A 25,173-nucleotide genomic window follows, 5' to 3' on the forward strand; every position below is an offset into this window, starting at 1 on the left:
CGAGTCCACGCTGAACTTTTCTGGCCTTTTTTTCCCCTGGTCTTTAGTATTCCCTTTTTTAGTTTGTCGCGTACCACGTTTGCTGCCGGCGTTGCCATCTCTTTTTTTTTTTCTTCTTCTGTTGTGGCATATGCTGCAGGTGCCTGCTCGTTTTTCGTATGTGGGTAACAACATTTAACTATGTATATATATTTCCGAATTGGTTTAACTGCCACCCGCCTGAATCTATTTAAAATCTAATTTTTTTTAATTTCAACCGCCCGACCCGACCCGCGGATAAAATCTAATTTTTTTTTATTTCAACCGCCCGACCCGCGGATAATCCGCGGACTCCGCGGTTGTGTCCGCAAACCGCGCATCTCTAGTGTGTATCCACATACTCGACAAAATCTGTTGTTTTGGTACTCAATAAAAGGATCCTATGATGCACATCGCCTACCTTCTCTGCATCTTACAAAACCCAAAACCAGTGAAGTTGTAATTAAAAACAAAACACAATGATTTGCAAATACTTTTCAACTTATATTCAATTGAATAGACTGCAAAGACAAGATATTTAATGTTCAAACTGAGAAACTTTTTTTTTTGTGTGCAAATCATCATTATCTTAGAATTTAATGGCAGCAACACATTGCATGTTCACCACTGTGTTACATGGCCTTTCCTTTTAACAACACTCAGTAAACGTTTGGGAACTGAGGAGACCAATTTTTGAAGCTTTTCAGGTGGAATTCTTTCCCATTCTTGCTTGATTTACAGATTAAATTGTTCAACAGTCCGGGGGTCTCCGTTGTGGTATTTTAGGCTTCATAATGCGCCACACATTTTCAATGGGAGACAGGTCTGGACTACAGTTAAAGTTAAAGTACCACTGATAGTCACACACACACTAGGTGTGGTGAAATTACTCTATGCATTTGACCCATCCCCTTGTTCCACCCCCTGGAAGGTGAGGGGAGCAGTGAGCAGCAGCGGTGGCCGCACTCAGGAATCATTTTGGTGATTTAACCCCCAATTCCAACTGAGTGTCAAGCAGGGAGGTAATGGGTCTCACTTTTATAATCTTTGGTATGAACTCACGACCTACCGATATCAGGGCACAGGCAGGCCAGTCTAGTACCCGCAGTCCTTTACTACGAAGCCACGCTGTTGTAACACGTGCAGAATGTAGTTTGGCATTGTCTTGCTGAAATAAGCAGGGGCGTCCATGAAAAAGAAGTTGCTTGGATGGCAAAGATGTTGCTCCAAAACCTGTATGTACCTTTCAGCATTAATGGTGCCTTCACAGATGTGTAAGTTACCCATGCCTTGGGCAGTAATACACCCCCATACCATCACAGATGCTGGCTTTTGAACTTTGTGCCTTTAACCGTCCAGATGGTTCTTTTCCTCTTTGGTCCGGAGGACATAACGTCCACACTTTCCCAAAAAAATTGGAATGTGGACTCGTCAGACCACAGAACACTATTCCACTTTGCATCAGTCCATCTTAGATGAGCTCGGGCCCAGTGAAGCCAGCTGTGTTTCTGGGTGTTATTGATAAAGGGCTTTCACTTTGCATAGTAGAGTTTTAACTTGCACTTACAGATGTAGCGACAAACTGTAGTTACTGACAGTGGTTTTCTGAAGTGTTCCTGAGCCCATGTGGTGATATCCTTTACACACTGATGTCACTTTTTGATGCAATACCGCCTGAGGTATTGAAGGTCTGTAATATCATCGCTTACGTGCAGTGATTTCTCCAGATTCTATGAACCTTTTGATTATATTGCAGACCGTAGATGATGAAATCCCTAAATTCCTTGCAATAGCTCGTAGAGAATGTTGTTCTTAAACTGTTGGACAATTTGCTCACGCATTTGTTCACAAAGTGGTGACCCTCGCCCCATCCTTGTTTGTGAATGACTGAGCATTTCATGGAAGCTGCTTTTATACCCAATCATGGCACCCATCTAGTCCCAATTAGCCAAATAAGTGTTGGATGAGCATCCCTCCACTTTCTCAGTCTTTTTTGTCACTTGTGCCAGCTTTTTTGAAACACGCTGAAGGTATCAAATTCCAAATGAGCTAATATTTTGCAAAAAATAACAAAGTTTTCCAGTTCGAACGCTAAGTATCTTGCCTTTGCCGTCTATTCAATTGTATATAGGTTGAAAAGGATTTGCAAATCATTGTATTCTGCTTTTATTTACCATTTATATGCCAACATCACTGGTTTTAGGTGTTGTATGTAATCCATTCATCCCTCCATTTTCTACTGCCTGTAATATATATATATATATATATATATATATATATATATATATATATATATATATATATATATATATATATATATATATATATATATATATATATATATATATATTAGGGCTGCGAATCCTTGGGTGTCCCACGATTCAATTCGATATCGATTCTTGGGGTCACGATTCGGTTATAAATCGATTTTTTCGATTCAACGCGATTCTCGATTAAAAAACGATATTTTCCCGATTCAAAAGGATTCTCTATTCATTCAATACATAGGATTTCAGCACGATCCACCCCAGTCTGCTGACATGCAAGCAGAGTAGTAGATTTTTGTAAAAAGCTTTTATAATTGTAAAAAACAATGTTTTATCAACTGATTGCAATAATGTAAATTTGTTTTAACTATTAAATGAACCAAAAATATGACTTATTTTATCTTTGTGAAAATATTGGACAGTGTGTTGTCAAGCTTATGAGATGCGATGCAAGTGTAAGCCACTGTGACACTATTGTTCTTTTTTTATTTTTTTTATAAATGTCAATGAGGGATTTTTAATCACCGCTATGTTGAAATTGTAACTAATATTGATACTGTTGTTGATAATATTCATTTTTGTTTCACTACTTTTGGATTGTTCTGTGTCATGTTTGTGTCTCATCTCAATTGCTCTGTTTATTGCAGTTCTGAGTGTTGCTGGGTCGGGTTTGGTTTTGGAATTGGATGGCATTGTTATGGTATTGCTGTGTATTGTTTTGTTGGATTGATTAATAAAAAAGAAAAAAATGAAAAAAAAAAATGAAAAAAAAGAGAAAAAAAGAAAAAAAAGAAAAAAAAAAGAAAAAATAAATAAATATATATATATATATAAAAAAAAAAAAAGATTTTTTAAAAATGAGAATCGATTCTGAATCGCACAACGTGAGAATCGAGATTCGAATCCGAATCGATTTTTTCCTACACCCCTAATATATATACCGGTATATATATATATATAAAAAAAAAAAAAAAAAATATATATATATATGTATATATATATATATATATATATACATAAAGAAAACAAGTTTTGACACCCCTGGTCTACCCTACCCTGTGTGGCAGTGGCACAGGCCACGCCTCCGCACAGTGGGCGGGGCCTCGTCAAGCCACACCCCCACCGTGGCCGCCGCTGCTGCTGCTGAGTGACGGACGGCAGAGAGAAGACGTTAGCGGTCCTCTTGTTCTCAACCAGCCGGCGGCGGAAGTCTTCCACTCGGCGTGTGATCGCTGCGGACCGTCCGAGCATCGATGAGCAAAACCTCCGGAATATTCCATTGCTGGAGAGGCCACAAGCGACCAGCGTGGAGGACCGTGCGCGTTTGGGCCGACTAAAGGGAAGTAAAGGCGGGAGCATGGCGGTGGAAGAGGAAGGTCTGCGCGTTTTCCAGAGCGTTAAAATCAAAATAGGTAAGAAGAAGAAGAACAAAAAAAAAAAAATCCCTCCCCCCCAGTCTGGGCGCCTTTAATGGACGTCTCCTCATTAACGGGCCGTATCTGTCTTGTTGAAATGTTATTGTCATTCAAATCACACGCTTTTCTCCCCGCATGTACAGCCAGTGGAAATATAGACTGTGCATGAGTATTTACAACAATAGCCTTTTATTCTACACCATTCTAGAAGCCTTTTCTCCTTCCACTATGTGGAGCAGCTTTCTATATTTAGACATGCGGTTTGTGTAAGTGCATATTTCTTATGAATGAATGCTGTGAAAGCTCAGGTCAGAGTTCTCTTGACCCTTTTACAAATGATCATTCCAGCACATGATGCATCTTTGCCTCCAGGCTGCATGTGGACTTCATAACTGTGCACTTCATAGCTTGTAGTACTTCATAACTGTGTACTTCATAACTGTGTACTTCATAGCTTGTAGCATTAATAACTGTGTACTTCATAGCTTGTAGTACTTGATAACTGTGTACTTCATAGCTTGTAGTACTTCATAACTGTGTACTTCATAGCTTGCAGTACTTCATAACTGTGTACTTCATAACTGTGTACTTCATAGCTTGTAGCATTAATAACTGTGTACTCCATAGCTTGTAGTACTTAATAACTGTGTACTCCATAGCTTGTAGTACTTAATAACTGTGTACTTCATAGCTTGTAGTACTTAATAACTGTGTACGTCATAGCTTGTAGTACCTAATAACTGTGTACTCCATAGCTTGTAGTACTTAATAACTGTGTACTTCATAGCTTGTAGTACTTAATAACTGTGTACTCCATAGCTTGTAGTACTTAATAACTGTGTACTTCATAGATTGTAGTACCTAATAACTGCGTACTCCATAGCTTGTAGTACTTAATAACTGTGTACTTCATAGCTTGTAGTACTTAATAACTGTGTACTTCATAGCTTGTAATACCTAATAACTGTGTACTCCATAGGCTGTAGCATTAATAACGGTGTACTCCATAGGTTGTTGTACTTAATAACTGTGTACTCCATAGGTTGTACCATTAATAACTGTGTACTCCATAGGTTGTAGTACTTAATAACTGTGTACTCCATAGGTTGTAGTACTTAATAACTGTGTACTCAATAGGTTGTAGTACTTAATAAATGTACTCCATAGCTCGTAGCACTTAATAACTGTGTAGTCAATAGGTTGTAGCATTAATAACTGTGTACTCCATAGGTTGTAGTACTTAATAACTGTGTACTCCATAGGTTGTAGCATTAATAACTGTGTACTCCATAGCTTGTAGTACTTAATAACTGTGTACTCCATAAGGTGTAGCATTAATAACTGTGTACTCCATAGGTTGTAGCAAACTGTGTAGTCCATAGCTTGTAGCACTTAATAACTGTGTACTACATAGGTTGTAGTACTTAATAACTGTGTACTACATAGGTTATAGCACTTAATAACTGAGTACTCCATAGCTTGTAGCACTTAATAACTGTGTACTACATAGGTTGTACCATTTAATAACTGTGTACTACATAGGTTATAGCATTTAATAACTGTGTACTCCATAGCTTGTAGCACTTAATAACTGGGTACTACATAGGTTGTACCACTTGATAACTGTGTACTCAATAGGTTGTAGTACTTAATAACTGTGTACTCCATAGGTTGTAGTACTTAATAACTGTGTACTCCATAGGTTGTAGCATTAATAACTGTGTACTCCATAGGTTGTAGTACTTAATAACTGTGTACTCTATAGGTTTAGCATTAATAACTGTGTACTCCATAGGTTGTAGTACTTAATAACTGTGTAATCCATAGCCACATCCTTTAATGTGGCCCAGCACATCATTTAAAGTGTCCCGCCACATCGTTTAATGTGGCCTGCCACATCTTTTAAAGTGGTTTGCACATCCTTTAATTTGGCCCACCACATCATTTAAGTGGCCCGCCAAATCGTTTAATGTGGACCATCACTCCATTTAAATTGGTCTGCCACATCCTTTAAGGTGAACCACTACTTCATTTAAAGTGGTCTGCACAGCCTTTAAGGTGGACCACCCCTACATTTAATGTGGCTCGCCACGTCATTTATAGGGCCTGTCACGATGCGGCCCGCCACATCGTTTAAAGTGCCCTGCCACATCTTTTATGGTGGTTTGCACATCCTTTAAAGTGCCCTGCCACATCCTTCAAGGTGAACCACCACATCATTTAAAGTGTTCTGCACAGCCTTTAAGCTGGACCACCCCTACATTTAATGTGGCTCACCACATCATTTATAGTGGCCTGTCACGTCATTAAAGCGGACCGCCACATCCTTTAAGGTGGCCTGCCACATCTTTTAATGTGGTTAGCACATCCTTTAATTTGGCCCACCACATCATTTAAGTGGCCCGCCAAATCGTTTAATGTGGACCATCACTCCATTTAAAGTGGTCTGCCACATCCTTTAAGGTGAACCACCACTTCATTTAAAGTGGTCTGCACAGCCTTTAAGGTGGACCACCCCTACATTTAATGTGGCTCGCCACATCATTTATAGTGGCCTGTCACGTCATTAATGCGGCCCGCCACATTGTTTAAAGTGCCCTGCCACATCTTTTATGGTGGTTTGCACATCCTTTAAAGTTTGCACATCCTTTAATTTGGCCCACCACATCATTTAAGTGGCCCGCCAAATCGTTTAAAGTGGACCATCACTCCATTTAAAGTGCCCTGCCACATCCTTTAAGGTGAACCACCACATCATTTAAAGTGGTCTGCACAGCCTTTAAGCTGGACCACCCTTACATTTAATGTGGCTCACCACATCATTTATAGTGGCCTGTCACATCATTAACGGGCCGCGCCTGCCACTACCTTTAAGGTGGCCCAGCACATCATTTAAGGTGTCCCGCCACATCGTTTAATATGGTTTGCACATCATTTAATTTGGCCCACCACATCATTTAAGTGGCCCGCCAAATCGTTTAATGTGGACCATCACTCCAGTTAAAGTGGCCCGCCATATAGTTTAAAGTGGCTCACCACATCATTTGCCGTGGGCCGCGACTTCCTTTAAATAGGCCCAGCACATCCTTTAATGTGGCCCGCCAGAGCGTTCAAAGTGGCCCAGCACATCATTTGAGGTGGTCCGCCACGTCATTTGTAATGCATGCAACTACATATGTTCTACACTTTAATATTATCTAATCATGCAACAAGATGTTCCAATTATTTTTCTTGGTTATCAAAAAATGTCAACTTAAATATCTGCTTGTCAACTTGACTTTTGATATCAAAACAAGGTTATTCATTCATCTGTAAGTAAAAGTATAATATTCTAAAACAGTTTATTTTGCAAATTATGTAACGTGGACATTGTATGTTTATATTCATGTACATTCACTGTTACATGGGAACCTCAGAGGGCAGCCGTATTTGCAACGTGGCCCTCAATAAAAACAAGTTTGACAACCCTGATATAGACAATATACGATTTACTGCGCTGGAAGACAACAACGGCTCTGTTTGATTAGTAAATAGTTGATTTGTTGTTACATGTTGCTGTATGTATGTTTTGATAAGACAGGAAACGTCTGCTCAGAGACAGATTTGATTGGCGAAAATGCAGCCGATTGGCCAAAATGTGCGGCTAACTTGCCGGTAATGGACAAAGTTCCAAAGTGGTGCATCATTGGCGGGGATTGGTCGAATTGAGTCATGTCATTGCTAATTCCTGGAGGTACTGAATAGTTCCAGTCTTTCCCAGGGAAGTGCTACAATATCTATCTATGGCAGTGGGTTGGGATGCTTAGTTGATGTCATTGTCTAATTGCTCAGTTTCATTTTTGGCCATGACACATGTGCATGTTATTTCTATGGTGAAAAGGTCTGAATACTCGCTAAATATAACAAGAAAAGTTGCTAAGTTGGCAAAATGATCCCTCCTGCTACGTCTTCTTATGCCTCTTAAGAGGCAGAGTTATGATGCCATCTATTGTACGGAGTTGTTAGCTTCGTGTGTATTTCTTCACAATCTTATGACGTAAGATTTTGCGTCTTGATTTTTTCCGTCATCTTCATACAGACCCGAAAGTTTCGATGTCGAGGCACTTCCGGGAAACGTGAACGACGTCATTAACCAATGTGCTCGTCAATTAGTACAAAAATAACACTACTTGGAGAAAACAAAAGCCACGTGTACATGGACAACATTTATTTAATCTATTCTTCATTCGGATTAGAACATTACTGTGTACATGGACCCTGAATTTTTTTTATCTGATTATGACGTGCATTTTCATGCATCACACCTTAAATCGGAATACTTTACTGTGACTCGCGCAGAACATAACATAAATGGAAAGATGTGTTATTGTGTGTGCTATGGCGCCATCTTTCGGACGAGGTCGCTTACTTCAGGTTGCTGAAGAATAAGCAGTGATTTCCACAGTAAACAAACATAGCTCTGTGCATTTCTGCTTGTCCGACGTTATCACGGTATTTATTTACAATTTTTTCCTTTTGTTCACTACTTTTGTTTTACCTCTCTTTTTCATATGGAGCTGTTCTGTGCTTTTCATAGCTATTGATGCACATCGCAAACCACCTTAAACTGGGCGGTCACATGGCGTTGCTGCAATGGCGATAAGTAGGTCGGCGGCCGATTGTTCAAGAATTGTGTGCTCCCTTTCAAAAACTGTAAAAAAAAAAAAAAAATCCCGGATTTCCAAAATGTCTCAGTTTTTAGGGACATTTTCCCCATTCAAAATGAATTATCCATTTTTTACTCTTCCACAATTCCAACATTTTTCAACTTATTCAAAGCATTCTACATATTCCACTCAAACTATCATTTTTTTCAAGTTAAAAAAAAAATAATTCCAGTAATTCCCAGAATTCCTTTTTTGACCCTTTTTTCTGGCGACTACTCCTTCCACATTTTTCAATCCACTTCAACCGCTCCACCGTCAAAACGTTCCTCTTAATCAGGACAAAAAAACAAAGTTGTTCTTCGAACTGGAAAAAACCCCAGTTTTCACGAAATTCCAGGAGTTCCTTTATACCATTTCTCAATTAAAAATGTTACAACTTTAACATTTCTCGACCGATTTGAAAAATCACCAACCATTCCAACTCATTCAGAACATTCAAATTTTTTGGCATTTTCCCATTATCATTTATCGATCGGTTAATTGAGTTATCGAATATCGGCCCAGGCTTAGTTTGAATAATGGATTGGATTTACATAACACGTTTCTAAACACTTTCTGGACATCTCATCATTCATTCACTCCACATTCACACGATGATGGTGGTAAGCTACATTTGTAGCCACAGCTTCCCTGGGGTAGACTGAATGTCCAGGATGAATGAAATGTGTTGTGAGGAAAATGGTTTGAATTGGTTGAGAGACATTAGAAAAATTGTCCAATGTCCTGGAAAATGTGAAATTTTGGGAAGAAGAAAAAAAAAGCTAGTGCCATGAATGAGCCAAACATTTTGAAAGAGGAATGGTTTGAATGGAAAGAAAAAATGTGGGAGGAGGCATTGACACAATAATATGAAACATTTGATATTCAAACAAAAGATATGCCTTGTGCACTGGGGTGGTGGGGGATGTACTCTGTATGTTTCTATTTTGAAGCATTTAATTCCCTGCTTGTGCTCTAATTGTTGTCCCTGGTCGATACGGAACAATCTCCCTGACATCTGGCACTTCATTCATCCTGTCCGGATTGTTTTGACTCCAAATGTGCGACAGAAGGGAGGAACAAACAAATGAAAACACACATTTGACAAAAACAACCCAATGACTCTTTTTCAGTCCAGCTGATACAAAATAAAAATAAAATAGGCTTCTTTTTTCCCCGGAAGGTGTCCACAGATTGAAACAAAGACCTGAGAGAATAACACCTCATCAAACCTGAGTTAGAAAATATTTAATTTGAATCATATATCTACATAAAAATAAGAGTAGCCTGGTTTAAGTAATACCTTAAGTAAGATCTGGGGGGGCCGAACTTTTTGAATTGGGGGACGCATTGGGCTACGAAAATTTGCCAAAATAACATATGTATATATATATATATATATGTATATATATATACATATATATATATATATATATATTATGGAGGTTTCTGTGGTTTATCCGTTATACAGTGCTCATTACCAGGGTAGAGCGTTAGGTCAGGAAAAACACAGAGGCTATTTCATCCCTACAAGCCTGTTTTACAGGTTTCCATGCTCTTTCTATAAATAATAATAATAATAATAATAATATATTAATATATATAATAATAATAATTATATAAATAATTTTCTAAAAAATGTAAAATGTATGAAATCCCCTGAAGAGCAAGGATTATTATTATATATATTATTATTAAAATTTATTTATAGAAAATCCCCTGAAGAGCATGGAAACCTGTGAAACAGGCTTGTAGGGATGAAATAGCCTCTGTGTTTTTTTTCCTGACCTAATGTACACACACATATATATATATATATATATATATATATATATATATGTATATATATATATATATATATATATATATATATATATATATATATATATATATATATATATATATATATATATATATACATACATACATACATATATATATATATATATATATATATATATATATATATATATATATATATATATATATATATATATATATATATATATATATATATATATATATATATATATATATTATCGAGGTTTCTGTGATTTATCCGTTATACAGTGCTCAATACCGGGGTAGAGCGGAATATACGTTAGGTCAGGAAAAACACAGAGACTATTTCATCCCTACAAGCCTGTTTCACAGGTTTCCATGCTCTTCAGGGGATTTTCTATAAATGAATAATAATAATAATATAATAATATATATAATAATAATGATATAAATAATTTTCAAAATTTTTTATGCGCAGTGGAAAAGTGGCCGTGCGCGACCCGAGGGTCCCTGGTTCAATCCCCACCTAGTACCAACCTCGTCATGTCCGTTGTGTCCTGAGCAAGACACTTCACCCTTGCTCCTGATGGGTGCTGGTTAGCGCCTTGCATGGCAGCTCCCTCCATCAGTGTGTGAATGTGTGTGTGAATGGGTAAATGTGGAAGTAGTGTCAAAGCGCTTTGAGTACCTTGAAGGTAGAAAAGCGCTATACAAGTACAACCCATTTATCATTTATCATTTATATATATACTGTATATATATAAATGTGTGTGTTTACATATTATATTAGTATGATGGATACATGATTAATATACTTGATATATAATTAATATAATTGGATAATAACAGTATGTGAAAGTTTGACTCTTGCCTCGTTTACTTCCGTGACAATCTTCTTAAAGTTTTGTAATCAATCAAAAACAAGCAGCTAAAATGCGCCATACATGGATAAGTGTGTGTAGTGTTCTACATTTATTCCCATCATGCACTCTAACGGACACCAGGATTAGGGAAGGTTGTTTGGATTGCGTTATATAAGTAAATGCTATGCTATTATTTTGAAATACTTTCAATGGTCATTGATCTTATTTTTCTCCCATTGTCCACAAGATGGCAGCAAATGTGTAGCATTCAGAAACCGCCTGGTATTTAAGATTAATTTGAAAGCACTCCGGGGTGCGATGCTTTGTTGAACTCATGATGTCTCGCGGGCCAAATTGAGGAGGCTGGCGGGCCACACTCGCCGTAGTTTGGACACCCCTGCCTTATATGAGTATTTGGAGAAAAATAGGTTGCGTAATATTTACATGTTAATGAAGAACATTCCTGTGTTCGAGGCTGTCATCACTTTCATGCTCAGACTGTTATTGTCTCGTCTGTGTGATCATGTTTTGTTTTGGTTATGTTCGGTTTGGTTTTTGGACTCTTTGTGCACTCTTGTTTGTTTTGTTTCCATGACAACCCATTAGTTTTCACCTGTCCTCATGTCACGCACCTGATTCATTTAGACTCACACACCTGTCATTAATCATGTTCAAGACTATTTGAGCCGATAGTTTTGACTTCTGCTACCTCCTTGACACCCATGCTATCTGATATCCTTACTACTCATGCCATTGTCATGCTGCCATAGTTTTCATGCTGCTCGTTTCTTGCCACGTGAGTTTAGTGTATTCTTGTCACAGTAAGTGTTTATTTGTTCCATGTTCATAGTTTTTTGCCCAAGTGCTAGTTTTTGTTTCATTAGTCAAGTTTGTTCTCCGCCTTTGTGCGCACCTTTAGTTTTGTACCTTTTGTTAGTGTTAAAATAAAATCATGTATTTACCTCCAAGCCATGTCCGATCCAACTTTACTTGCATCTCGGGAAAACAAACACCCCATAGTCCACGTCTTGACAGTTATAGAGATGTAACGATATGAACATTTGTTATCACGGTTATTGTGAGCACATTTTTATTACAGATATCAATATTAACGTGGTATTTTTTAATATACTCAAAAAGTACATATACGCACGCTGATATATTTAGATTTATTAATAACTAAAATGAATAGATCCACTGTTAAAAAGCCCACTATTTTGCATGTTTTTCGTTTCTTATGCTTCACTGAAAAGAGTGTTCTGGCAGGCGTTGTGGTGTCCTACTCTGTTCAGCGGTCCTTAAACGCCTCCATGTCATATTCCTTCAATAAGAGAACGACCGCTATGTTCTAAGAGAGCACAGCTTGTAGGTTCAATGTATAAAATTGAATATCTCAGTTAATTCAAGTTTAGATTTGGGTATGTTCTTCGTAACAGGGAAAGACATTATTGTCTCTTGTATTATTTAGGGCTAGTAACATTTGAACCAATTCGATACCGAGTTCCGGTACCTCGGAATCCTTACTTGTACTCAACAATACCAAGTTTTGGTACTTTTGTGTGTGTTAATGTAACCCACTTGCTTCGGTCCCTGCCTTTTTGCGTTCCGCTCCGCACGGAACTCGAACCTACATCGTTTGGCATGAGAGGCAAGTGTGCTAACCACCAAGCCATCATCTCAATAGCCAGCATTGCTCTTTGAAGTTGTCAGGGATTGAGGTTTACCAACGTACACATGGACCAGCCACACTGGCTGGCCTGCGTTACCCTCACCCCCCTAACCCTCATTCTCATCTGGGTCACGGCGCCATTGTAACACACTCGAACTCGAACCTGGGACGTTCAGCACACTAGTTGGCCTCGGATACATTGTTTATGATAATAACATCTCATTTGAGCTGATTACGATAACCGGTGTCCAATTGCTGTATCTTGTTTCATTATCACATTTCTGAGTGTCATTTGCAGGTATGACATTCGATCAATCAATCAAAGTTTACGTATATAGCCCTAAATCACGAGTGTCTCAAAGGGCTGCACAACCCACAACGACATCCTCGGCTCAGATCCCACATCAGGGCAAGAAAAAACTAAACCCAATAGGCACAATGAGAAACCTCGGAGGGGACCGCAGATGTGGGGAACCCCCTCCACCCCCTGTGTGACCGGTGAAATGGACGTCGAGTGGATCTAGTTAATAGTGTGATAGTCCAGTCCATTGTGGGGCCAGCAGGGCAATTGCAGTTGTCAGTTGCACCCTACCAAATGTCATGTCTGTGATCATGTTTTGTTTAAGTTATGTCCTGTTTGGCTGTTTAAGACTCTTAGTTCATGTTTACGCTCCCTTGTTTGGTCACCATGGTTACCCATTAATTTCACCTGTTGCACATTTTGATTCACGCACCTGTCACTAATCATGTCACTGTTATTTAAGCCTGTCTTTTTCTGTTGGTCGTCCTGGCGACATTACTTCTGTTACCTCTGATACTTCTGCTACCATAGTTCATGCTGATCGTTTCACGTCATAGTACGTTTGTAAGTGTCTTTTTGGTTTCATGTTCATGGTTTTTGTCTAAGTGTTAGTTTTGTTCATAGCCAAGTTTGTTGTCCGCCTTTTGTTTGTACCCTTTTTGAGTGATAAATTAAATCATGTCCCTACCTTCACGCCATGTCCGATCCAACTTTTCTTGCATCTCGGGAAAACAAACCCCTCATAGTCCACGTCTTGACAACAAAGTGGTCATTCTGTAAGAATTGTACTTATTTGGCAGCAGCTGTTTGATTTTAATGTACATCTTAGTTGTAGTTTTCCTTGACAAATTTGAAGGTGTGGAAATCCCAATGTAAAATTGCTAATGCTTATTAGTAGCGTGTCAATAGCAAAGCCAATGTATAATAGCATCAGGCTAGCGCATTTTTGGAAAAGTGAAGCTTTACTTTACTTACATGGGCAGGGTTTTTTGAGTCAATTGCTTTGTTGGGTTAGTGCATGTGCCTCACAATACGAAGATCCTGAGTAGTCCTGGGTTCGATCCTGGCCTCGGGATCTTTCTGTGTGGAGTTTGCATGTTCTCCCCGTGACTGCGTGGGTTCCCTCCGGGTACTCCGGCTTCCTCCAACCTCCAAAGACATGCACCTGGGGATAGGTTGATTGGCAACACTAAATTGGCCCTAGTGTGTGAATGTGAGTGAGAATGTTGTCTGTCTATCTGTGTTGGCCCTGTGATGAGGTGGCGACTTGTCCAGGGTGTACCCCGCCTTCCGCCCGAGTGCAGCTGAGATAGGCTCCAGCACCCCCCGCGACCCCAAATGGGACAAGCGGTAGAAAATGGATGGATGGATGGATGCTTTGTTGGCATTGAAAATTGCAACATTACCTAGAGGTAGTTTTGCTATGATCGCCAAATGCCGAAGTGCGAAGAGCCGGTTGACTCGGCAACCAGGGGTGACGTCACGCGCAACCCAGATCAGTACTATTTTACGTTAATCGGTAGGGATGTCCCGATCCAAGTTTTTGCACTTTCGATCCGATACCGATATTGTTTTTGCATTTCCGATCCGATACCGATACTGACCGATACCGATACTGGCCTATCCGAGCATGTATTAAAGTTTAAAGTTTTTTAGCCTACTTAGTTGTCAGAATCATGTTGAAAAGGGTTTTAGTACTCTTGATAACAACTAGCGAGCTGAATTAGGGGAGTTTGAATAATACACAATGGTTGGTAACAAGAAACTGACCTGTTTGTTCAAGGATAAACACAAAATAGACAAAATTATACATGACAAACAGAAATGGCATCATTGAACTAGGGCTGGGCGATATGGCCTTTTTTTAATATTGCGATATTTTAAGACCATATTGCGATACACAATATATATCTCGATATTTTGCCTTGGCCTTGAATGAACACTTGATGCATATAATCACAGCAGTATGATGATTCTATGTGTTTTGATTGATTGATTGAGACTTTTATTAGTAGGTTGCACAGTGAAGTACATATTCCGTACAATTGACCACTAAATGGTAACACCCCAATAAGTTTTTCAACTTGTTTAAGTCGGGGTCCACTTAAATTTATTCATGATACAGATATTTACTATCAGATATATACAATCATCATAATACAGTCATCACACAAGATAATCACATTGAATTATTTACATTATTTTTAATGCAGGGTGTGGAGGGGGGCGCCGGATGTAAGTGTCAAAAAGACAGCCAAAAGAGTTTGATATGAGAATAAATCTAATGTTAAAATATAGGGTAGAAATGCACCCATTTGCAGGAAATGTAGTCTTGATTTTCAAAATGTTCTTTCAAGGCTTGCATGTCTACATTAAAACATTCTTCTTCATACTGCATTAATATATGCTACTTTTAAACTTTCATGCAGAGAAGGAAATCACAACTAAAAAAATCACTAATTTTTTCATACCGTGTTGATGTGGAAACTTTTGCCTTGGCATTTTGATGGTGTGGACGTGTGGCACCGAATGGAGATAAGCGTCTCGACAGACGTCACAATATTTGAACAATGATGACGAAAACTGTTTTCTCTGTCGTGTCCGTGTGTCGAAAATTGTTATGCGCTTATTTTTTTATTTGATTTTGTGCGTGGCATAGATTTGCTATGCGCAGTGGACGCTTAAACAGTGCGCAATTTCACAGGCGAGCACCTTAGAGGGAGCGTTGCTCGCACGGCTGCGCTAGCATCACAGCTAACGTTAGCCATGCTGCTACCTCTCTGCTCGGGGAGGGCGTATACGTATGTGACGTATGACGTGACAGTATGTGACGTATGACGTGCCAGTATGTGACGTGTGTAAGAAGGTGCACTTGCTGTCTGTGAGAGGGAGACACAGGAAAGAGTGAGAAGAGCCTGTCGTGTAATGCCAGCAGCTAAAAGCAACTGCGTGAGAATTCACAGACCTGCGGATGTGTTGAAGGTGTGCTGGAAAATGCGGAACGGAAATTACGGAGCAGCAGAAAAGTGGAATGTATTATTTAAATCGGTGCGTTGGAAAACACGGACCGGAGTATTTTTTAAAACTGGATCTGGATCGGCATTTTCCCATGCCTTGCCGATACGCAATTTTTGGCAAATATCGGCAGCCGATCCGATCCAAATATCGGATCGGGACATCCCTATTAATCGGTGCCTGGTTGGACTGGCAGGATTCGGTCGGTGCCAAAAAAGTACCAAATTCGGTACCCATCCCTACTTGTATTCATGTTAGCATTCAAGCTAGTGAGTTAGCGGCAGTCCTTCCTGGAGTTTATCAAATTTCGGCTATCAATCGCGGTTGTTTGATATTTTTCATTCAAAACTGTAATACTAACCATCTTGGGCAGTGGTTCTTAACCTTGTTGGAGGTACTGAACCCCACCAGTTTCATATGCGCTTTCACCGAACTCTTCTTTAGTGAAAAATAAAACGTTTTTTTTTTTCAAATTCAAGACAAAGTTATGTTTTTTTACTGGTGCACAAAATGAACCATGCATGAACATCACCTTGTTCAAAGAACAACACAAACACAGTGCATGAACTCACAACAAATTACACACCTGCAAATCAGATGGAAAATTAGAGGGAAAATTGTTTGGGGTTATCCATAATACGCAGATAGGGAGAAGTTTTTATTTACACGATGAGTTGGGTGTGTCTCGCCGAACCCCTGAGGCCGACTCACCGAACCCCTAGGGTTCGATCGAACCCAGGTTAAGAACCACTGGTGTAGGGTTTCACTGCAGTTATCATTAATACCGTTTATTGTCACATCCCTAGACTGTTATAATATTATCATAGCCTTAGGTCACCTCACAGTCATCATGTTGTGCGATCCTTACATGCCCGCGGAACCCTTGCATCACTTTGTTTTCACCCGATCCTCTTCGGCATGCGGCCGATGACTCAGAGCTGAATGTTTGTTTTGAGGAGACCACTTATTATGGTGACGCTCTTACAGATGATGACTCTCCCGAGTTTACGGGAGGAACGCGACACCGGGAGTCCACGCTGTCTGTAGAACAGGAAACAGGAAACTACCCCCCAATTCACTTCCTGATTGGCTGCACTAGACTACAGAAGAATTGTTTTGTTTCCCCTGCCTGGCATCAAGCTAATACGTGGCAGATGTGGTGGGACACAGAGGAGGACAGAAGTGGTGTCTCACAATTCGGCGTGGGCTGCACTTCGTCTGTCAGTGCTGCGACAGGCCGCTAAATTCTCAGCAGCACAGCTGGAGGCGGAACTTTGCACTAATTAACAACAACACGTGCGCATCGAACTTCTCTTTTGCTGTTGAAACACAATTTGATAAACAAGTGAAATGCACAGAAAAGTATGGACGGTACTTTTCACATTTGAACTGATATGGTACCAGTTCCTGCTACTCAATTGTAGGTACTTTTATGTGTTCCTTTGTTAATTCTTGTAAACAAGAACATCTTTTTTTTTAATCAAACATTGAATACTGAGCTGATACTGATAACTGTGCTGTCCTGTTTTGTTACATCTTGCTTTCTTACACGTCTAAGTCTCATTTGCAAGTATTTTATACTCGTAATTTGAATCTTACCACAACTCACGATTCGATTAGATTCCGATTATTTGGGATGATGATTCAATTCAAACGGATTATCGCAATATATTATTTGGCATACCAATTCTAACAAAAGCTTCTTTCGGCTGCCGGCATAAACACACACGAGTAAGCGTGCAGATGGCTTAAAACATTATTAAAAAATGATTCTTAAAAAAAAATATATGTGTGTGTGTGTGTGTGTGTGTGTGTGTGTGTGTGTGTGTGTGTGTGTGTGTGTATATGTATGTATATATATATATATATATATATATATATATATATATATATATAAATAAATATTAGGGCTGCTACAACTAATTGATTAAAATCGATTATAAAAATAGTTGCCGATTAATTTAGTCATCGATTCGTTGGATCTATGCTATGCACGTGCGCAGAGGCTTTTAAAAAAAAAAAGTTTAATAATAATTATTATTATTTTTTTAAATAAATCTTTATTTATAAACTGCAACATTTACAAACAGCTGAGAAACAAAAATCAAAATAAGTATGGTGCCAGTATGCTGTTTTTTTTCAATAAAATACTGGAAAGGATAGAAATGTAGTTTGTCTCTTTTATCTGATAATTAATCAATTAATCGAAGTAATAATCGACAGATTAATCGATTATCAAATGAATCGTTAGTTGCAGCCCTAATATATATATATATATATATATATATATATATATATATATATATATATATATATATATATATATATATATATATATATATATATGTATATGTATATGTATATATATATATATATATATATATATATATATATATATATATATATATATATATACACACATATATATGTGTGTACACGTTAGGTCAGGAAAAAACACAGAGGCTATGACATTTTCCTGACCTAACGTATGTTTCCCGGTATTAAGCACTGTATAACGGCTAAACCACAGAAACGTTGACTATATATGTATACGTATACACATATATATGTGTATATATTAGGGTTGTCCCAATACCAATATGTTTGTATTTCGATACTTTTCTAAATACAGGGGACCACAAAAAAATGACATTATTGGCTTTATTTTAACAAAAAAATCTTCGGATACATTAAACATATGTTTCTTATTGCAATCGAAGAACAATTTTGTCCTTAAATAAAATAGTGAACATACTAGACAACTTGTCTTTTAGTAGTAAGTAAGCAAACAAAGGCTCCTAATTTGTCTGCTGATGTATGCAGTAACATATTGTGTCATTTATCATTCTATTATTTTGTCAAAGTTATAAAGGACAAGCTGTAAAAATTGATTATTAACAGAGTATAGTACCGTTTGTAATTGAATCTTCATCTAAACAGAATTATGTGAGCGTCTCGTTGGTCAACATCCCAGCGAGAGTGGAAATATTACAGTAAGTGTTTGTTTTATTATGGTTTATTATGGTTAGTTTGTATGTTTCGCACCTAGCAATGCTGCGGATGCTATACTGTCACAACAAAACTGCATTCATCGCTCAGCTTTTGAAACGTATTGCTCATCCTCTTTGTGTTCAGGCTCAAAAATATAAGGTTCTGGATCATATTTTTTTTAACCAAAGTAAAAGTTGATGGCGCTCACAAAGTCTGCTTGATTAGCATTGTTGTTGATGGGCAAGGGATCTGTGGTTCCTAGCGCTACGTCACGCGATCATGTGACTGGCTTTTTCATTATCTCTCAAAATGGCTCAGGAATCTCTTTGAGATTGATACTCTTTTGATCATATCTATTTATTCGCAAACCTTTTTTTGGTCATAAATCAGATCTATGTGATAATACCTTCAATATAGCGGCAACTTGTTTTTCCACTCTACTGGCACTTTAAAGATATGAGCTGGTAAACATAACCTGGAATAAGTTAGGAATGTACTACATATTAATGTCCAACAGTTGTGTAATACCACCGACAGTACCACTGATGGAATAACTTGTTTGGCACCTTGTTATTTAAAATAAAAACAACTTTCTTCTGGATAAATTAAAAACCATACCACACGTGCATATTTCCAAGAAACCTTCAGAGATAGAAATGTTGACATTCAAACATCAGACCTGTAAAAATGTCAACTATGATGTAATAATAGTGTGGGACGCATGTAAATATGTCTTGTCAAAGATACGTCAAACCAGTTTTAGTTTGAAACCGGTACCAAACTATGTACAACAAAATCCTAAAAGAGATGCACATATTCAAAGGTTACTTTTAAAAGTACAACTGAATCCACATACAAAACATTTATGAACTGATGACACTGGACATTTACAATTTGGGAACATACTTGTTCATTTTAAATCTTTGAAAATGTGTAATTGTTTGATTACATTAAATTAGGGTTACAGGTTTACTAATAAAAGTACTGCAGTACTAATGAATTAAAAAATGTACTATACTGCCTTTGAAAAATGGCAGTACTTTTTTTTCATGGACATGATGGCACGCCTTGGAGACAGTGTTGGTAATATGACCGAGGTGCATGTGAAAACCCAAAACCAGTGAAGTTGGCACGTTGTGTAAATGGTCAATAAAAACAGAATACAATGATTTGCAAATCCCTTTCAACTTATATTCAATTGAATAGACTGCAAAGACAAGATCCTTAACGTTCGAACTGGTAAACTTTGTTATTTGTTTGCAAATATTAGCTCGTTTGCAATTTGATGCCTCCAACATGTTTCAAAAAAGCTGGCACAAGTGGCAAAAAAGACTGAGAAAGTTGAGGAATGCTCATCAAACACTTATTTGGAACATCCCACAGGTGAACAGTCTAATTGGGAACAGGTGGGTGCCATGATTGGGCATAAAAGCAGCTTCCATGAAATGCTCAGTCATTCACAAACAAGGATGGGGCGAGGGTCACCACTTTGTGAACAAATGCGTGAGCAAATTGTGGAACAGTTTAAGAACAACATTTCTCAACGAGCTATTGCAAGGAATTTAGGGATTTTACCATCTACGGTCCGTAATAGGGATGTCCCGATCCAGGTTTTTGCACTTCCGATCCGATACCGATATTGTTTTTGCACTTCCGATCCGATACCGATACTGACCGATACTGGCCTATCCGAGCATGTATTAAAGTTTAAAGTTATTTAGCCTACTTAGTTGTCAGAATCATGTTGAAAAGGGTTTTAGTACTCTTGATAACAACTAGCCAGCTGAATTAGGTGAGTTTGAATAATACACAATGGTTGGTAACAAGAAACTGACCTGTTTATTCAAGAATAAACACAAAATAGACAAAATTATACATGACAAACAGAAATGGCATCATTGAGCTAGGGCTGGGCGATATGGCCTTTTTTTTAATATTGCGATATTTTAAGGCCATGTCACGATACACCATATATATGTGGATATTTTGCCTTAGCCTTGAATGAACACTTGATGCATATAATCACAGCAGTATGATGATTCTATGTGTCTACATTAAAACATTCTTCTTCATACTGCATTAATATATGCTACTTTTAAACTTTCATGCAGAGAAGGAAATCACAACTAAAAAAAAAAAAAAATGTTCATACGGTGTTGATCTGGAAATGTTTGCCTCGGCATTTTGATGGTGTGGGCGTGTGGCACCGAATGGAGATAAGCGTCTCGACAGACGTTACAATATTTGAACAATGATGACGAAAACTGTTTTCTCTGTCGTGTCCGTGTGTCGAAAATTGTTATGCGCTTATTTTTTTGTATGTGATTTTGTGCGTGGCATAGATTTGCCGTGCGCAGAGGACGCATGAGCAGTGCGCAATTGCACAGGCGCGCACTTTAGAGGGAGCGTTGCTCGCACGGCTGCGCTAGCATCACAGCTAACGTTAGCCATGCTGCTACCTCTCTGCTGGGAGAGGGCGTATACGTATGTGACGTATGACGTGACAGTATGTGACATGTGTAAGAAGGTGCGCTTGCTGTCTGTGAGAGGGAGACACAGGAAAGAGTGAGAAGAGCCTGTCGTGTAATGCCAGCAGCTAAAAGCAACTGCGTGAGAATCCACAGACCTGTGGATGTGTTGAAGGTGTGCTGGAAAATGCGGAACGGAAATTAAGGAGCAGCAGAGACACTTGTGATTTAGGGCTATATAAATAAACATTGATTGATTGATTGAAAAGTGGAATGTATTATTAAAATAGGTGCGTTGGAAAACACGGACCGGAGTTTTTTTTTTAAACTGGATCTGGATCGGCATTTTCCCATGCCTTGCCGATACGCATTTTTTCGCAAATATCGGCGGCCGATCCGATCCAAATATCGGATCGGGACATCCCTAGTCCGTAATATCATTAAAAGGTTCAGAAAATCTGGAGGAATCCCTGCACGTAAGCGGCAATGCCCGTGACCTTCGATCTCTCAGGCGGTACTGCATCAAAAAGCGACATCAGTGTGTAAAGGATATCACCACATGGGCTCAGGAACACTTCAGAAAACCACAGTCAGTAACTACAGTTCGTCACTACATCTGTAAGTGCAAGTTAAAACTCTACTATGCAGAGCGAAAACCATTTATCAACAACACCCAGAAACGCCGCCGACTTAAATATATTGTCTTTGCAGTGTATTCAATTGAATATAAGTTGAAAAGGATTTGCGAATCATTGTATTCTGTTTTTATTTACGATTTACACAACGTGACAACTTTACTGGTTTTGGGTTTTGTACAAGCGGAAACAATGTGGAGACAGAAGAGGGAGACTGGGCAAAAGGGTGTCAAGGGTGGACAAAAGGGTCCTGGGGAACTCCAGTGTATACTCACTCAATAGCTCGAGCTAAAACAACTTGGCAAAGATCAGCCAATGCACATTTTTAGAATTTTGTGGCCATATTTTATCCTGCTAACATTTAAAATGAACTTTCTGTTGCACGATGTCATCCTCAAAGGCAATGAAGAGACCCACTAAGGTCCCAGGTCCCCCTTAGGGTTAATGTAAACAAACGGGTGGACAAATATCGACTGTAAATATACCAAGTACAAGAGCCGTATTTAGTCGATATTATGATGATACATCGATATTTTGTATGATCACAAAATATTTGTTATTTTTTTATAAACTCAGGAATTGTGTCCCTGGACACAGGTGGACTTCAAGTAAGACCAAAACTAGAGAACTGCAAGAAAAATAATAGCTAAGCATGCTACACACCCAGCAGGACAACACAAGCTAACGGCTAAAGGTTCAATGTAAAGTAGGACTGGTCGATCCAGATGTCGATGATATCAATTCCGAGTTTAGCATCAGTATATAAACAATACTAAGGAAATTACATTGATATTTTCCTAATTTTTGTTCCCATTATGACATAATAATTTTTGGTTTTGTTTACAGGATAGTGTCTGGATACAGCAAGACTAGTCTTCAAATTAATTATTTAAGTGGGAGTTTTTGCTTTGGTTTAGTTATTGTGCACTTTATTTTGTTTAAAAAAAATTGTATGTCGCATTCAATTCCGCAAATTTAATACATCATCTGGCTTACAACAATACTAGCAAATTCTAAATCTAATAAGATAAGCTTAATAACAATGTGTTATAGTGTTGACTTACAATAAAACATTTTCAGATCTATTGTCAAAGTATCAAATTGGTGCTCGAAATCGAATTGTTTCTGAGGCCAAATATATTGATGGGCACAACGCTAGTTTAGAATGCTGCTACTTAGGCCTGGGTCGATAACAAATTATATTGACCTATGAATTATTGTCGATAAATTATATTGCTATTATTTTTATCATACCAAATTGAGCATTAATGAAAATATGATACATAATAATAATGCACGTATATACTTTCAAATGCAATACACTTGTATTTCACCTGTATTTTAACGTTGTAATTAGAATGAAAACGTTTAAATCTGCAACAAATAATAACAATAAAATATACTTTGTTAACAAAACTTTGCACTTGAATAAAAATTACAACCGAAAGCAATAAAATATGTTAATGGGGTGGGTTGGGGCTGAAATATACACAGCCATAACAATAAATAAAATAGCTAAATAATGTAACAACAAAGTTGCACTTCAAAAGTGCAAAGTAACAATATAAACACTGCAGTTTAAACAGATGTATTAACAGCTCATTAACAAAATTAAGTTTGGCGGATTCCAAGCGAGGAACACCGACATGACAAAAAAATGCGAGTTTATAACAGTATTAAATGGCAGCATGTATTTGGCGATGTATTTAACCAGACTTTCTGTTACCTAATCAGTGGCCTAGTGGTTAGAGTGTCCGTCCTGAGATCGGTAGGTTGGGAGTTCAAATCCCGGCCGAGTCATACCAAAGACTATAAAAATGGGACCCATTACCTCCCTGCTTGGCACTCAGCATCAAGGGTTGGAATTGGGGGTTAAATCACCAAAATGATTCCCGGGCGCAGCCACCGCTGCTGCCCACTGCTCCCCTCACCTCCCAGGGGGTGATCAAGGGTGATGGGTCAAATGCAGAGAATAATTTCGCCACACCTAGTGTGTGTGTGACAATCATTGGTACTTTAACTTTTAACTTTAACTTTTGTGTTTACACTGACCTGGCATGTTCACCAAACGGGACGTTAGTGTGGACTGTCGGGTGGTTGTGTTTCTAAATGTGTTGTATTCAAACACATTCGGCAAACTGGTTTCTCTGTGTTGATAGGCTCATCTTGTTCTAAAGGTTTAAACTAAAATACGGCCACATGCAGACAAGCATGTTTGGCAGCGCACAATCACGGAGTACTTACCAGCAGACAATGTTTGCAGACAGAAAAGGGAGAACGGACGCATTTTGGCTTAAAAACTGACGATAAAGGTGAAGCTATAACACTGAAACGCCCTCAGGAAAAGGTGCTTTAAGCATACTTGCCAACCTTGAGACCTCCGATTTCGGGAGGTGGGGGGAGGGGGTGGGGTGGGTGTGGTCGGGGTGGGACGGGGGCGTTGTTGGGGGCGTGGCTAAAAGGGGAGGAGTATATTTACAGCTATAATTCACCAAGTCAAGTATTTCATATATATATATATATATATATATATATATATATTATTTTTATTTTTATTTTATTTTATTTTTTTATTATTATTTTTTATTATTTACATATATATATTTTATTATATTTATATATATATATATATATATATATATATATATATATATATATATATATATATATATATATATATATATATATATATATATATATATATATATATATATATATATATATATATATATGTATATATATACATGTATATATATATATATATATATATATAAAATAAATGCTTGAATTTCAGTGTTCATTTATTTACACATATACACACACATAACACTCATCTACTCATTGTTGAGTTAAGGGTTGAATTGTCCATCCTTGTTCTATTCTATGTCACTATTTTTCGAACCATGCTGAACACCCTCTCTGATGATGCATTGATGTGTGGCACGCACAAAAGTGCTTTCATCAAATGCACTAGATGGCAGTATTGTCCTGTTTAAGAGTGTCACAACATTGCTGTTTACGGCAGACGAACTGCTTTACGGTATACAAAAAAGTGGCTGCTGTT

At 38.1% G+C, this 25,173-nt stretch overlaps 1 protein-coding gene across 2 annotated transcripts in view; it reads left to right on the top strand.

Moving 5' to 3' along the window:
* The first annotated feature begins 3,443 nt into the window (after positions 1 to 3,443).
* Positions 3,444 to 25,173, top strand: part of rasa3 (RAS p21 protein activator 3) — a 127,354-nt gene continuing 105,624 nt past the window's right edge. For both annotated transcript variants that reach the window (XM_061974725.2, XM_061974726.2), the window contains exon 1: positions 3,444 to 3,697. In XM_061974725.2, coding sequence (XP_061830709.1) covers positions 3,643 to 3,697 — 55 coding nt within the window. In that variant the 5' untranslated portion in view covers positions 3,444 to 3,642. The remainder of the gene's footprint in view (positions 3,698 to 25,173) is intronic.

The sequence above is a fragment of the Nerophis lumbriciformis genome, linkage group LG15 (assembly GCF_033978685.3).
Source record: "Nerophis lumbriciformis linkage group LG15, RoL_Nlum_v2.1, whole genome shotgun sequence".
Lineage (NCBI taxonomy): Eukaryota > Metazoa > Chordata > Actinopteri > Syngnathiformes > Syngnathidae > Nerophis > Nerophis lumbriciformis.